This window comes from Chlamydotis macqueenii, chromosome 16, assembly GCF_036417535.1.
Source record: "Chlamydotis macqueenii isolate bChlMac1 chromosome 16, bChlMac1.mat, whole genome shotgun sequence".
In the NCBI taxonomy this organism is placed as follows: Eukaryota; Metazoa; Chordata; class Aves; order Otidiformes; family Otididae; genus Chlamydotis; species Chlamydotis macqueenii.
Window position 1 is genome coordinate 293,229 of NC_141571.1, and position 14,430 is coordinate 307,658.

The 14,430-nt window shown below is 44.2% G+C and overlaps 1 protein-coding gene and 1 non-coding gene across 10 annotated transcripts in view; both read right to left on the reverse strand.

The window, feature by feature from the left end:
* The window catches only part of RBM39 (RNA binding motif protein 39), a 34,478-nt gene extending 24,726 nt beyond the window's left edge, over positions 1-9,752 (reverse strand). For 8 of the 9 annotated variants that reach the window (XR_015260349.1, XR_015260350.1, XM_086760861.1 and 5 more), the window contains exons 1-4: positions 9,441-9,752; positions 6,117-6,179; positions 4,182-4,231; positions 1,632-1,826 (exon numbers count right to left, since the gene is read on the reverse strand). Coding sequence is in view for 6 of the 9 variants with exons in the window: in XM_086760861.1 (XP_086616987.1) it covers positions 1,632-1,826; positions 4,182-4,231; positions 6,117-6,167 (296 nt within the window). In the remaining 3 variants the exon portion in view is untranslated. Of the gene's footprint in view, positions 1-1,631; positions 1,827-4,181; positions 4,232-6,116; positions 6,180-9,440 lie in introns of those variants that run through there. The other variant, XM_086760864.1, reaches the window with a different exon arrangement.
* Positions 9,753-12,747: 2,995 nt separating this feature from the next.
* On the reverse strand, positions 12,748-12,819 carry TRNAE-UUC (transfer RNA glutamic acid (anticodon UUC)). The gene has a single exon. It is a non-coding gene; the product is annotated as a tRNA-Glu (tRNA).
* Positions 12,820-14,430: the final 1,611 nt, after the last annotated feature.

The following is a 14,430-nucleotide window of genomic DNA, read 5'->3' on the forward strand; positions in this document are numbered from 1 at the left end:
AGAACCCTCTCACTCAGTGACCATAAGAAACCACTTACATAGCTAGGAAAATGCAGCAACTCCCAACCAAGTGATGAGATGAAGGACATCCTTGCCACGCAGCACCACATTGGAGGTGAGAAGACTGGCATGCTCCAAACATGGAACACTGAAGATCTTGATCAAAGCCCTCTGTTTATGACAGAGTCTGGAGCCACAACAGTGGCACTGGCACAACCCAAACAGCTACATCTTACAGCTGCCAAAGAGCTGTAGAAAACATGCCAACTGTGCACAGCTGACATCTTCAGAGCTGAAGCCCAGAGCAGCTTTACAGAGGCCCTGACAGGTCTGATACTTGAGAGACAAAGTGAAAGCAGGGCTGATAGGCTCTATGATCCCCAGTACACAGGGCTGATGGAAGCACAGGATACCATGCTGCGTCTTAGCAGAGCCAGGAATTGTAGTATGTTCTCATTACTAAAATGCCAACATCCATGTGACTTCGTGCAACATGAGACCCTGAGACTTAAGGTATTTTTTGTTTGCATTCCAAGAGCATGAAAAGGAACGCATTCCCTGGACTGCGACCCAGCCACCTAGAAAAACATTCACGTGCAGAAAACTATACAAGCCTGCAATTTATGAGAAGCTAAACACTGTCTTCTCAAACATCTTGAGATATTTCTCCATTATGGATGACGTTACGTGCCATGATTAAAAAAATACATCCTTTTCAAATACATGCTTCCGACATTTTTAAAGAATGCCTGCTTCTTAACACTACATCAGTGTTAACGAAGTTTTGATTCCCGATTTCAGTGACAATCTTGCTTTGAGATGTGACAAGAGTTGAGATGAGACTTGGACAAAAGCAGACCCAAACAGCTGCCTCAGATAATCGATGAAAATTGTTTTCAGTTCTGTTTTTCTGCTTCTTTGAAGGAAAAAAGAGGTGATGGGGAGCAAAGGGGAGGGCAGGAACACAGAACTGCAGAAACACAGTATAAATACTGTGATGAAAAAATGGTTTTGAGAAATTATTTACAAGTGTCAGGAACTACCTATAGCAGAAATTCTATCAAGCCAAAGATCTGTGAGGAAGTGAAGAATTCTTCCATAGCTTCTAAACAAGTTTGAGAAAAAGCAGGGCAAATATGCAACACATGGGCATTACTAAGACAAAACACTTCTAGTTAGGATGCATAAACACAGGAAGTGTTTAGGCAGTAAGAGCAACAACCCAGTAAAAACCTTTAGTAACACAAGCAAAAGGTTTGATGAGCCTGTAACCAAAGTTTTTGACAGTTAAACTGACAGGTTCATACACTGAAGATAATTAGGAGATGTAGAAAACTTGCTTGTTATTTTAATTTTGTTATAAACTTTGTTTTCTAATCAGTTGTACAAACTCTTTCACCTGCTTTTGTGTCTTTCTGCATTCGGATTAAGAATGAAAACTAGCAGGAGGAACAGGATACGTTATTGTCCTCATCTTTTTCAGTCCATATTTATTGATGCTCTTCAACCTCAACCTCTCATCTTCTTTTTTGAGATGATTAGTGAAATATTTAAAAAGCAGAGAGTGAAACTTTAAACCTCCATATCATACACTGAGGCAGCACACATGCAACTCTACAAAAATAACCTACTAGGGACTTCTATAGCGGCCTCTGAATCTGCGATCTCTACTTCTAGAACGGCTGCGTCTGCGTTCTTTGCTTCTGCTCCGTTTCCTTTCCCGGCTTCTGCTCTTTTTCCTTTCCCGATCTCGGCTCCGTTTGCGTTCCTTACTTCTGCTCCTCTTCCTGTCGTGGCTTCGACTTCGGCTCTTGCTCTTTTTTCTCCTGAGAAATAAAAAAATACAACTTTGGTTACGCACATTAGCTCAGTGTTACCAGTTACCTTATATTCCACTGTTCCTCTAATCTGATGTCATAGACATTGACAGGAAAAAGTTTCGACCTGTTGGTATTTATACATGTTTCTTTTGTTAAATGGGTGGTTAAGAATGTCACCATCTTAAAATTTATCATGAGCAACATAAAGTGGTCCAAAGCACTTTTTTATTTTAAATTTTGTAATCACTAAAGAATGCTTCCAGGAAGAATAGAAGGACTGAAAACATATTTCCTGCATTAGATCTAGTACATACTAAGTGCAGTACTTCATATGTCTTTCAAACATACTTCAAAATACATCACCAAGATGCCAAGAAGAAATTATATTTTTACAGCAAAGTAAAACAAAACAACAAAAATAGAAAGGAAGAGGCAAGTCTGAGGGAAAGGAAGGCTGTTTTCTCTTGACATTCCCTGCCATCAGTCTTGACACACTGTCTAAGAGTTTTACTTGCTACTCCCACTCATAACTCACTTGCTTTTCTATATCTGTGGCTCTTACAGTTTGGGGCAAACTGCAGATCTTCACAGTTTTAACAATTTACTTCAAAATTTTAAAACTTTTAAAATCCATAAGTCAATTAATAGATACTGACACTCCAAATAATATAATTGCTAAGCAAAGCAAGAAGTCTTGTGAAGCCTACATACACCTTAGCCTTCAGCAACAGACTACACTGTAATAAGTCACAAAATGGTGTAGTTTGCTCTTTAGAGATTTACAGGAACATCATCTGTATCAAATCAAAATTCTGGGACAAAAAGCTTCACACTATCAGAAAACTGCAGCACAAGAACAACTAACCTCTTAGTAATTACTAACTAGACAAGTGAAATGAGGAGATATTACAGGAGCAACATTTCCAAACAGACACGAGGGTACGATTAGGAAAAGTAGAAAAAGAGGTGAAACTCCACACAACAAAGAACACTGCAAAACTAACAGTAGCAGAACATCTTGACTTTCTTCTATTTTACAATAACATAGGTTTTTTTCTAAAGTTAAGTTTACTGTTTTTCTGAATTAGAAATACAAACTCAGAATACACGGGTCCAACCTGAAAAATGGGACCGCGGGCAGAAAGACAACAAATGTCACTGCTTTAGTCTTAGACAGGTTAAAGCAACTAAGGAAATGAACTGAAGTGTGTTCTAACATTCTCTCCATTCTACCATGAATGCATGTCAGAATCAATTCTAAAATCTGAAAACGACTGCTTTTCTTTCAGATCCCAGTTTGTATTTTGAGATTAGCCATCCAAACAAAAGCAGGGTTTTACATGCCATGTATAAATATTTTAAAGCAATAAAAATTCAGAACTTAAAAATATTGGGAGCAGCTGCTTTTGATGGGGCTTTAGAGGTCTCAGCACTTAACATGAGAGTTATGTTCACAGTATTGTTCAGAACACAGATATAAGGCATAATCAACTTCAGATTATTAGATTCCAACATAAAAGACTGAGGCTGGAACTGGACTTGTCATTTCCCAAATATTTATACACCTGAGAAGAAAGGATCCCTTCAGCATTTCATCTGTACAGTTTCAGAAGATTACAACAGCATACATGCTGACTTCTTACATTAGCTGTATATTACAAAAACACACTGATTACTATTTACTGAACTATCAAATTCGTAATTCTTCCTACATCAACTATATCATCACCAAATGATGCTTGTAACGTAAGGAATTTATTTCACAGACTTAAAAACCTTCCACTTATTTGGGGTATTTTAGAGTATTTTATACAAGGCATTTTCCTGCAAATTTATTATTTGATTCCAGACTGTTTGCATCATCAGCAGGTGTTCAGACCCTGGAATCACGCTTTCTGAAGAAGGTGAGCTTGTACTCTGGTTCTTTAAAAAGATCATAGTATAATCTTACAGAGTTTAGACTATAAACGAAAAATTCAGAACTTTTCAAATACCCAGGGCGGGTTTCTTTAAATGCTCTGAATTGTTCCAAACCACATAAAATTTACACTAAATGCATTTTTTAAATGCAAAATCCACTGCACGCTAAAGCAACAAACAAGAAATTAAACATGCTGAACCTACAAACTCTGTATTTTTATCTGACGCTAACATTACATATTTCCACCACTCTGATGACACCAGTGACAAGGGCATAACTACATTTGTAAACAGAAGAAAATTTCATAATTGCTGCAGTTGCAGCAATTGCCAGTATCAAGCTTTACCATTTTATTTCCTCAAACACTACTGACATGCATTCGCAACTTTACAGAATTCAGTAACCTCCTCCCAAATGCAGAGGATCAACAAAACACTTACTTCTTGCTGCGTTCTTCATGGCCATTGGCACTGCTCAATTTGTTCTCATCCTAAGCAGGGTTGATAGAAGAACATCGTGAGGACGAAGTGGAAACATTTCAAGTGGTCAAAGGGTAATGGGAATAGGAATAAGAAAATACAAAACAAAAATTTTAATACTAAATTACTTATTTATAGTTTAATGTGGAAAGCTTTAGAAAATTTAAGTAGGCATTTTTAACCACTTTGCTGCTTAAATTTAAGTCATACAATTACAAAACACAAGACTTACATCATTCGAAAGTGTGTATTAAATTGTAGATACTTCCTTACATGGTTTAGAGAGCAAGTTATCCTGTAGAATTCAGCACTCAAGTGGTTAAATGTTATTTCTATAAAATGTAAGAGGAAGTTTCAGGTTTGTGTTTGTGTGCCCCTCTGATCAGTACCAAGGCTATATCTCTGCCTAAGCCCCAGTGGCTACGCTAGCAGCCAGCCACTATGGATTTCCTGTGACCGATGCCATTCCCGAGATCTTCGCTCATTTTCGTTGAAGGGTTGTAAGAGCTTGATGTCACCTCTGTCACACATCTCGCCCTGAAGCAAACAGGGATTCACACTGCTTTAGTAACGTCGACTCCCAAGAAAGTCATCAATAATCCACCAGTCCAGCCTAAACATTCCCTATTTCCATACCTGTTTACATGGAAAATATCCATGTTAAACCAGGACACAAGAATTTTAACATAACAAGTTAAAAATTTCTCTTCAAGATTTTAATGTAACTGCTAATTACATAAACTAATTATATCATTTCAAACTTACAAATGCTCATCCGAAATCATTACATGGTTGTAACAAACACTGCAGAATAGACTAACAATAGCGACTATATAATTTGTATACTTGCTTTACAATTTAATCACATCAGTTACATCAAAAGTACAATTCCTAAGCAATTTAAACTTAACATACATTTATTGCAAAACCAGTGCTAAAGCATGCATGATGTTAACACTTCACCACCATTTGGTGAAAACCAAAAAAAAAAAAAGACAGTATTCATTTGCTGCTGGTTTAGGTAAAAGATATCACTACACTAATTTATAAAAATTTGGCATAAGGATTGACATTTCCTAATAAAACAACTGGGACAGAAGAATGCAAGAGCTTATTTTAGAACAATACTGCAGACTGTGATACTGTCTTTTACTTGCTAAGAACGTTCTATTCAGGGATCCAAGAATTTCCATAAATTTGTTCACTCAGCAATTGATTTCCATCTGCCCTGTTAAAAGATTAACCAACACCAGTCTTCTGCATTAAAAGCAAGTCTCACTCTTCTTGCACTGAGTAGACTGTTCAAATATTTACTTGCCATGGGACTGGTGAAAAAGGTTATTCTTGGAACCCTGCTGTTTTCCCAAACCACTCCATTCACCTCGTTGCTATACCAAACCGGACCTGGCAATTTTACAAAAGGTTTTTGGTTTCTTGGGTTTTGGGTGGGTTGGTTTTTTTTTTTTTATTTGTTTGTCTTGGGGTGGAGCTTTTTGTTTGGTTTTGGTTGGTTGGGGTTTTTTTGGGGGTTTTTTTTTTTTTTTGTCTTTTTTTTTAAACCTAGGGGACCACGGTACAGCGATACGTCACTCAATTACTACCTTATGATTGACAGTTCACACTGGAATCAAAGGTGAATTCATGGGAGTAGAGGTGAGATATCGTTAGGCAAGTCTACAAAGAGAGATAGATGGGCATTTATTCATCACGCTGAAGTGAAACTACTGCACAATATAATTACATTAACAGTATATATTTACTTGTAAGTTACATGTAATGCATCTCCAATAAGATAAATCATGAGGGCTCCAGGGATGTTAGTTTACAGTTCAGCAGTAGTTTCATGAATAATGCTACATTAAGGTAAACAGGACCGCACTGGCACATTTTTCTCACCTTCTTGTAAGGCGCTTCAAGCATTGCTTCAATATCAATATCATCAGCCATTTTTCAGGACACCTGAAAGAAGCAAAAATCCACCTGAGATGGAAAACACTCCTGTGCATTATCTTCAAAAGGTTTTTTGCCTAAGAGGCCATCACTGCATTAGCTCAAAGTCAAAAAGCAGTGTCTCAAAACATTTCCAACAAGAACTGAAATGAAGCTTTGCCCAGCGAGATAGAGAATGTGAGACAAAGCAATTATAGAGCAAACAACAAAATGCTATTGAACACAATTAGCCAGTGGAAACCCCAGAGGTATTCCATCTATTTCTTTCAAAACAAAGAGCACAAATAATTTATGATACAGAAACACAAGTCTGGCGGCCATCTTGAGAAGTACTAGAGCTTGACCAAAGGACCCAAGAGAGACATATAAAGAACAAAGAACAAAGGTTCAGGCAAACCTATACACAGCTTCCTAGCATTTACTACCACCACATTTACCAACCTGAAGACTTAAAGTGAACACTATGATCCTTTAAGGAATGCAGCCTCCTGTATAATGGGGGCCAGAGAAGAAACAATTATGATTCAAGCATTAAGAGCTGCTAAAGCATAGACAAGATCCATCCAGTCTGAACTTCAGGTTTCAGTCAGAGGAGATCCACGATGCCATGTAACACTAGTCACTATAAACTTTTTTTTTTAAATTATTTCTCTTATTTTTAAACTTCAATCCCCTAATGTAATTTTGTGCTCATTATCCTCTGAATGCCTTTGATATTTGATTTCTTTTCCCCATGCAATATGCCATTAAGAACCTCTCAAGACTCCGCATTAAGAGCACACAGAGCTTCCTCAAATCTAAAAAAAAAAAAAAAAAAATTAAAAAAAAAAAATCCAGATCCAAGTCAAACAGCCCAAGAGTGAAGATTTTCCCGCATGTGTGCCATAAAACGGATTTTTAATCATACAGGTTAATTCTTGCATCTTGCTTACAGGAACTAGGCAGTCCATAGACTTCCCCAGCATAATGAAATCCCTCCAACATTTCAAGATCCTTGAAACTGTTCACTCATAACTGAGAATGTTTTACCAGGGCTGCACCACATGTAAGAATCAAGTCACCTCCGCCCCATCTGACCACTGTCCATTAATACAACCACGAACAAAATGTAATCTTCTAGCAATATCAGAGCAGTGGAAGTTCATATTCAATTACTTAACCAACACACACTAACCTAATTTTCAAGTTATTACCTCTGTACTATCACTTACAAATATGATCCTACTAAGTTTATGTGCAATGACTTAATTTCACTTTTTACTAGAGTATTTGCATTGAGCTTTTTAAGTCATTCACATACATGCACATGATTTAATTCACTGCTGTTCCACCAGTACTTGGTATGAACAAGTACATCAGTATGATTAAACAGAATGAAAAAGCACCATGTCAAACCCAGGATTCTACAAGAAAATTCCCACCAGTGGCAACTCCCACCCGCAATTACATTTTCATATGTGCAATTTAGCTAACATATCCAGCTACAGCTGGGGTGGGATTCTTCATCCTGAAGAGAGGCGGCCAAAGCTGGGGGATGGAGGCCACAACAGGGACTGCCAAATCATGAGTGGCATGAAAAAGCAAACAGGGAATGACTACTATTGCATTCACCCAAATAGCAAGAGTGAATGACCTATCATCCAGCAGGTTCAAAACAAAGGTACTTATTCACGCAGCATTAAGCCATGGAATTCACTATTACAGGCCACTGTGCACACTAACAAAAGGAAAAAAAAAACACCCACCAAAGTGTTCAAAAAAACCTCACAACAAAAAAGCACAGAAGTTTACAGAAAGAGCTTTTAATTAAACAAAGACACACCTTGTGACCCTGAACCACAACTAGCTGATGACTACTGGCACACAAAGAAGTATCACTGTAGGATCACCCTGTTTCTATTCTTTCTCAGGCATTTACTGCTGGCTACTGCCACGGACAAGATCCTGAGCTACAGGGACCTTGGGTCTCACCCCGTGCAATCTGTGCCCTTTGTACTCTGTACAAAACACTTCCATTGGTACAATACCATGGTTTTATCAGAGTATCTTCTGTTCACATAACACAGATCTACTATCAACTTGGTAAATCATGAAATGCAGATAATAATGCTACATATAAAATTATTCTTTTAAAAAAAAAAACACAAATAAGACTCCCCGTTAATTTCAAGTTAGTAGAAAATCATGACAATATCTTTCATTAAACGCTTAAGATACTTAAAATAATTTTCATAGAAACCTTCCAGGTTGCTCAAAAAACTCCATGTCTGACATTTTTGTAGAAAAAAAAAACCAAACAAAAACAAAAAGCCCAACAACAAAAAACTGCACCAAATCATCAAAACAAACAATGAACTACACTCGAAACTTTGTGGGTCTACAGAAATCCTAAAGGGATATGAAATTGACTGCTACCAATCTAGCCAGTATTTTGAAAGCATATTCTGCCTTTTTCTGTTGTGTTATACGACATAACAAGAGTTTAAGAAGGTTCCCTCCTCGAAATTATTTGCTTCCGAAGTTCCAAGAAATGACAACTCCACTTTTGCAAGGATCTTCCTGGAAAAGCATCAGGAAGGTTTAAGGAGATCGCCGACGCCTCGCGAGAGAAGCTCTGCTCCCAGCAGCACAGGCAACTCCGCTCAGCAGGATCCACCCGCAATTCCCGCACACGCCCTACGCGACTGGCATCTAACGAGTCCCGGCTCTCCGAGACACGGCTGCGCCAGAACCGATCCGCTCCACTCCGAGCACCGCACCTCACCCGCACGCTCCAGGGGCCTCCAGTCCCTGCGCGCCCCGGCTGCCGAACCCTGAGCGCCGCCCGCCCGCCCCGTCCCACAGCGCGAGCGGCGCCAGAGCCTTCCCCCGGCGCTCCGCCCGGGCACCACCAGCTCCGGCCACAGCAGCAGACGAGGGTCGGCCCCTCCGCACAGCGCCATCGTGGGGGAAATCGGGGAGGGACAAGGCCGCGGCAGGCACAGCCGGACCCGCCCGCTACGTGGCGACAGTAACGACCCAAACCCACACGGCCAAGCCGCTCACTCAGGGCGGCGGCAGCGCGCTGGGCGCTCCGAGCCCAAAAAGGCGCAGGGTGGATAGTGGCGGGGAGGCCAGCGGCGGCCCCCGAGGGCAAGGAGCCCGGGCCGCCCGGCCGGAGAGAGGCGAGCACGGCGGTGGGAGCGGCGCAGGCCTCCCGGGCCGCAGGCTTCCACGGGCCAGGCCGCGGCTCGCCCAAGGCCGGGGTCCGGCCCCCCGCCCGGCAGTTACCTGCGCCGCGGGCGGGGGCTGTCCTCGTTCGGGCGCCCGAGGTCCAGCGGCGGCAGTAGCGGCTCCCGGTTCCGGCGCTGGCTGCGCGGACGGTGGGGGATGGGCCCGAGGGCTCCGGAGCCCTCTGCAGGCACCTAAACCTCAGACGGACGGCACCGCTCGGCCGGCGCCGCTCGGCCAGCCCCGCGGCGGCAGGCGGCGAGGGGCAGCGCGATCGTGGCGGGCGGTCCCCAGACTCAGGCTGGGCCCCGGCTCTAGCACGGGCGGCTGCTCCCCGAAATGGCGCCCGCCGCGTCGTGCCGCTCGCAGGCTCGGCGCACGGCACGGGGGCGCCCAGCGCCCGGCGCAGGGGCTCTCGCGAGACACAAGGCCAGTGGAGGCCCCGCGCGCCCGCCACCTCTCGCGAGACATCGCGCACAGAAGTCGGCGGCTCGGCTGCTCGCGAGACGCGGGCAGGCGGGCGAGGCCGTCACGCGCCTTCGCGCTCTCGCTTGGGGGCGCGGTGGGAAGGTCAAAGGTCACTTGGGCAGCCTCGCGCCGCCGCCGGCCTCCGAGCCCTGTCTCTGCGGCCTTCACCCGGCCCTGGCGCGGCCCGGGCCTCCCGGGCGTCATCCCGCAGCCAGAGTCGGGCCAACAGGTGCGACGTGGCCGAGAGTCTAGCACAGTCCTGTGCGGTGACTGGGCAGCATGGCTGCGGGCCTTGCAGGGTGTGCCTGTGGGCTCGGGGCCTCACTTCCATTTTCGGCTGGGGAACAGCCACAGCTGAGTCCCTCCTGCACTGCAGCACTGAGCCCCGTGTGTGGGGAGCCCTGTCACAGTCTCTCATGTTCTGGCAAGCTTGTTGCAGCTCCTCAGGTTTTACTCTGTCATAGGCCCCAGCCTCCATCCCGACCGTACACAGGTGTCTCAGCCAGGTTAGGTGTAATTCCTTGGAAACCGTTTTTTTTTTTTCCCCTTCTTGAGCACCATGTAACCATAAGTGGTTTTACAGCCTCTTAGCTCCAAAAGCTGTGTTTAGCTCTTCAAATGCTTATTGCACTACACTGTTAGTAGAATAACAAGAGTGTGTCCTGTTTAGACAGGCTATCTGTGTCCAAATTTCTGCCTGCATCTGTTACGTCAAGTAACTTTACACTTGCAGTAAAAACAGCCTAATGTTTTTCATGACATCCCAGTTGATCCTTACGCTAACATTTCCAGCCTAAGCAGGACATCTTGGGTGGCAGTGCCAAGCAAGAATCGTGCCGGGGATCTCATGCCAGAGGAGGAAAGCTCCTGGTGGAAAGAACTGATCTGTTGTGACAAATACAGTGTGTGTAAGTCATGTCTGGGTCAGCAAGTCCCTGAGCTGATGCTGGAGCCTGAGAACACAGGAGGAAGCGTCATATGCGCTTACTTTGTTGAAATACTTCTATCTTGTGTTGGGCCAAATGGATGACAGTCTGGGGCAGTGTTAAAGATCAGTTATTTCAAGCTTGTTATTTATTGTAGGAGAGAGCAACAGAGTAGATTGTCATAGATTGGGCAGGGGTGTGAAATTGTTTGTGTTCCTTCATGATCGGTTCTTCTGGCAAAATGATTTAACAGCGTCTGTGCTCTTCCTTCCTCCCTTTGGCTGAGGGCTCGGACAAGATTCATTAAGTTTGAGAGTGACAGCATCTGAAGGTGTTACGGCTGTACCCTCCTGCCAGAAATGACTACCCCCTCAGGGGACCACCAGTGTCTGACAGCTTTTTGGCTACTATAGTCCCAAGTATAACTGAAATTGTCAGTGGCCTGGTGTTCTGGTGCAGCTTTTGGCCCAATTGCCAGATACAGCCTGCTGCAGCCTTGAAGCTGATGGTTTAACTTGGAAAGTAAGTAGTGTTTTGTGAAACAAAACCCGCTTGTCTCATTAACAGTGCTTTGTTTCCCCTTCCAGCCCATAAAATGTCTCATTTGTAATTAAATTTAATAATACGCAGTAGGTTTTGGCCAATCGTTCAACATAGTGCAGAAAACATTGAATGGGTTTCCTGCTGAAGTCAGCAGAAGATAAGCAATAATGGCTGGGGGTTTTAGGTTCTTTCTTTTTTGTCCTACAAATCTGAAACAATGTAAAGAGAAGTTCTAAACAAACTTTGCCTCCTGAAATTATAATTTCGCTATTACATATAGAAATACTTAAACCAGTTGAGGTATAAGAACTTGGGCCCATAGATTTCCAAATTAAAACCTGTTTTTGTTAAACTCCCAGGCTACTGTGCCATTTACAGTAATTTCTAGCAAAGTTCCTGAAATGTTAATAGTCTAAGAAGATACTGAAGCTGTTGCACAGAGTTTCCAAGCCTTTCTAAGCTGAACTGGTGACTTAATTGAGTTTGGGACATTTTGGAAAAAATAGCTGTTTTTAAAAAAGCATGACTATAATAGGTCTGTTCCAACCTAATCATTTTTGTATGGGTTGGTTGCAAACAAAATTGATGATCTTTGCATAGATAAAATGAGGTTTCTCGTGGTTGTTCCTAGCTTTGTGTCCCTGCTGTCACTTGCTGCTCGTCAGCACCCCTCCCAGTCAGCCACCCGCAGGTCAGGTCTGACCGGCTCCCCGTTCCTTGTTCCCTCATGGTAGAGCTGTGATCAAGCATGTGCTTGGGCTCATGTTGGTGGATTTCCCTAAGGATTTTCTCTCCCATTGTTTGGTCCCATTGGAGCCAGGCTCTGGAAGGAGGCCGCAGACTTGTCTTTTTTTGTCTGCTCCACTAACACACCCCTTGCCCTTGACTGATGCCAGGGTGGCATGGGAGGAAGGATGAGCCCCACAAACTTGCAGGGCTGGGTACTATGTGTGGCTAATGAAGGGCCTTGGCTGGCAAGCGGCGGCATATGCTCTGTGTCCAGCCCAGCACCAGCCCTGGTGTGTTGCAGTGCTGCCCTGCCTGGTCGGCCATGGCTGTCCAGCTCCGTGGGGCTGTTGGTGCAGGGCCTACACACTTGGCTGGATTCTCCTCTGGAGCTAACCGAGGGGCAGGCGGGAAGCCCTCAGTAACACATTTCTCAACAACAGTTTTCCTGGTTGTGGGACGTCTTGATCTGTAGAAGGGACTGGCCCTCACTGCAGAGCTGTGGGGGGAGCACCAGCCGTCCCTGGTGTTTCTTCATACGGCCTGACGCTGCTATGAGCGCTGGGCGTTCGCATAACGGAGGTCCCTGAAGAGATGCAGAACGTCGCGGGGAGTGGGAGTCGTTCGTGTTATCCCGCGCAGCAGATGGTAGAAGGGATCTCGCAGAATTAACAACAAGGGAATAGAAAAAAAACTGCTTTTTTTTCCCACACCGGGAGTCGAACCCGGGCCGCCTGGGTGAAAACCAGGAATCCTAACCGCTAGACCATGTGGGACCGCACGGCTAGTGTCTCTGCCGCACCGCCCGCTGCCTGCGCCGCCTCCCCACGCCTGCGCCGCTCGGGGGCCCGCCTGTCGGCCTCACTCCCGCCTCTGCCGGGGCCCCGCCGAGGAGCCGCGGCGGGGGCGGCGCTGGGGGCGGTCGGAGGCGCGTTCCCGTGCAGCCGTGCCCGAGGGAAGTCGTGGCCCCTCCGGATCAGGGTTGTAGCGGGGTCTCTCTGGCGGGAGCTCGCGCAGATGGCCGGGAGCCGGTCGCGGGAATGCGGACACGGGCTGCGAGGGGAGGAGTCGGGCTGCCGCATTCCGTCCGGTTACGGGGGCGTATTTGCACCAAGTGAAGACTGATGTGCAAACCTGCACTAAATTTCGGGTCACCTTTCCCTAATTTATTAAAATTATCGGAAGTTAAGAGATGGTGAAGGAGGTTGACAAAGCTGAAGAAGAAGAAATTACAAATGGAAGGATGTGATCTAAACAAAGCCTGGCCTAAGAAGGTACAGAAACTGGGTAGCAGCCACAAATGTGCTTCTCTACAAATTCTAGCAATCAAAAAATAAGGTGGAGCAACTGGCCTACCCAACTTTGAGAAGGACCTTCTTATCAGAAATTGGTGCAGGACAGATACTCAGTGGGACATTGCAATAGCAGGCTGCAGATTACACAGGAAGAACTGACTGACTAGTGCTTGTGGAGGAGTGATGCTGGGTGCGAAAGAAACCTCAGAGTTAACATGCCTAAACAATTTTAGTCTTCTAACACTGAACCTCTGTAGTAAGACAATTCACACCTAAATAGGCAAAGGGGGCTCCTGTAGTGAACAGTCTCCAAAAACAGTGGTGGTGACAGTGATATATTTAGGAGATTACAGAGGCTGCCGAGGCAGAAAATGTCACTGTAGTGAAGAGTCTCCAATTACCCTCACATTCAGTGAGTAAATGTCACATCAGCACATGATATAGTTCCTGCATTTTTAGATACCACAAAGGCTTTATTTTTGGAGCAGCTGGTTGGAGAACATAAAAGAAGTGACTGGGTTTAGTGCTGAGACATGTGAGTGGCTTCATTCAGAACCGTGCTATTAAAAAAAAAAGATGTATAAGAGTGAGTAGAATGTATTTGATTTGGTATCATTAAAAGAACAACAGCAACAAAGAAGTTCCTCCCAAAAGAGTTTATTAGAAAATGAATAAGCCAAAAGGACAGAATGCTTATAGGAAGCATGGAGATTGCTAAAGTGGCTCAGAACAGTTTATATCACCACAAGGAAAAACACTAAAAATAGGCTGGTATGGCTACAAAGCACAGTAAAGAAAGCTGTTGAAATATTAATTTAAACATTAAAAAACTCTTAAAAATGTGAAGCTAATGCACACCATGTCCATATGCCAGCAGCAAAGATCCTGAATAGGTTCCAAGGTGTCCAATGGATCTGATGGTAACTGCGTAAGGTTCTGTTTCCTCATGTGGATCCCAGCTACAGCCCACTGACCTGCACAAAGTTGCTGTGGTCTGTGCTAAGGACATGTGGAGGGACCGGCTGCTAGTCAGAGGTCCCTGCTTTTTTGGGTAGGAGATGATCATAGTCTGTCTCCATGAGATGAGGATTT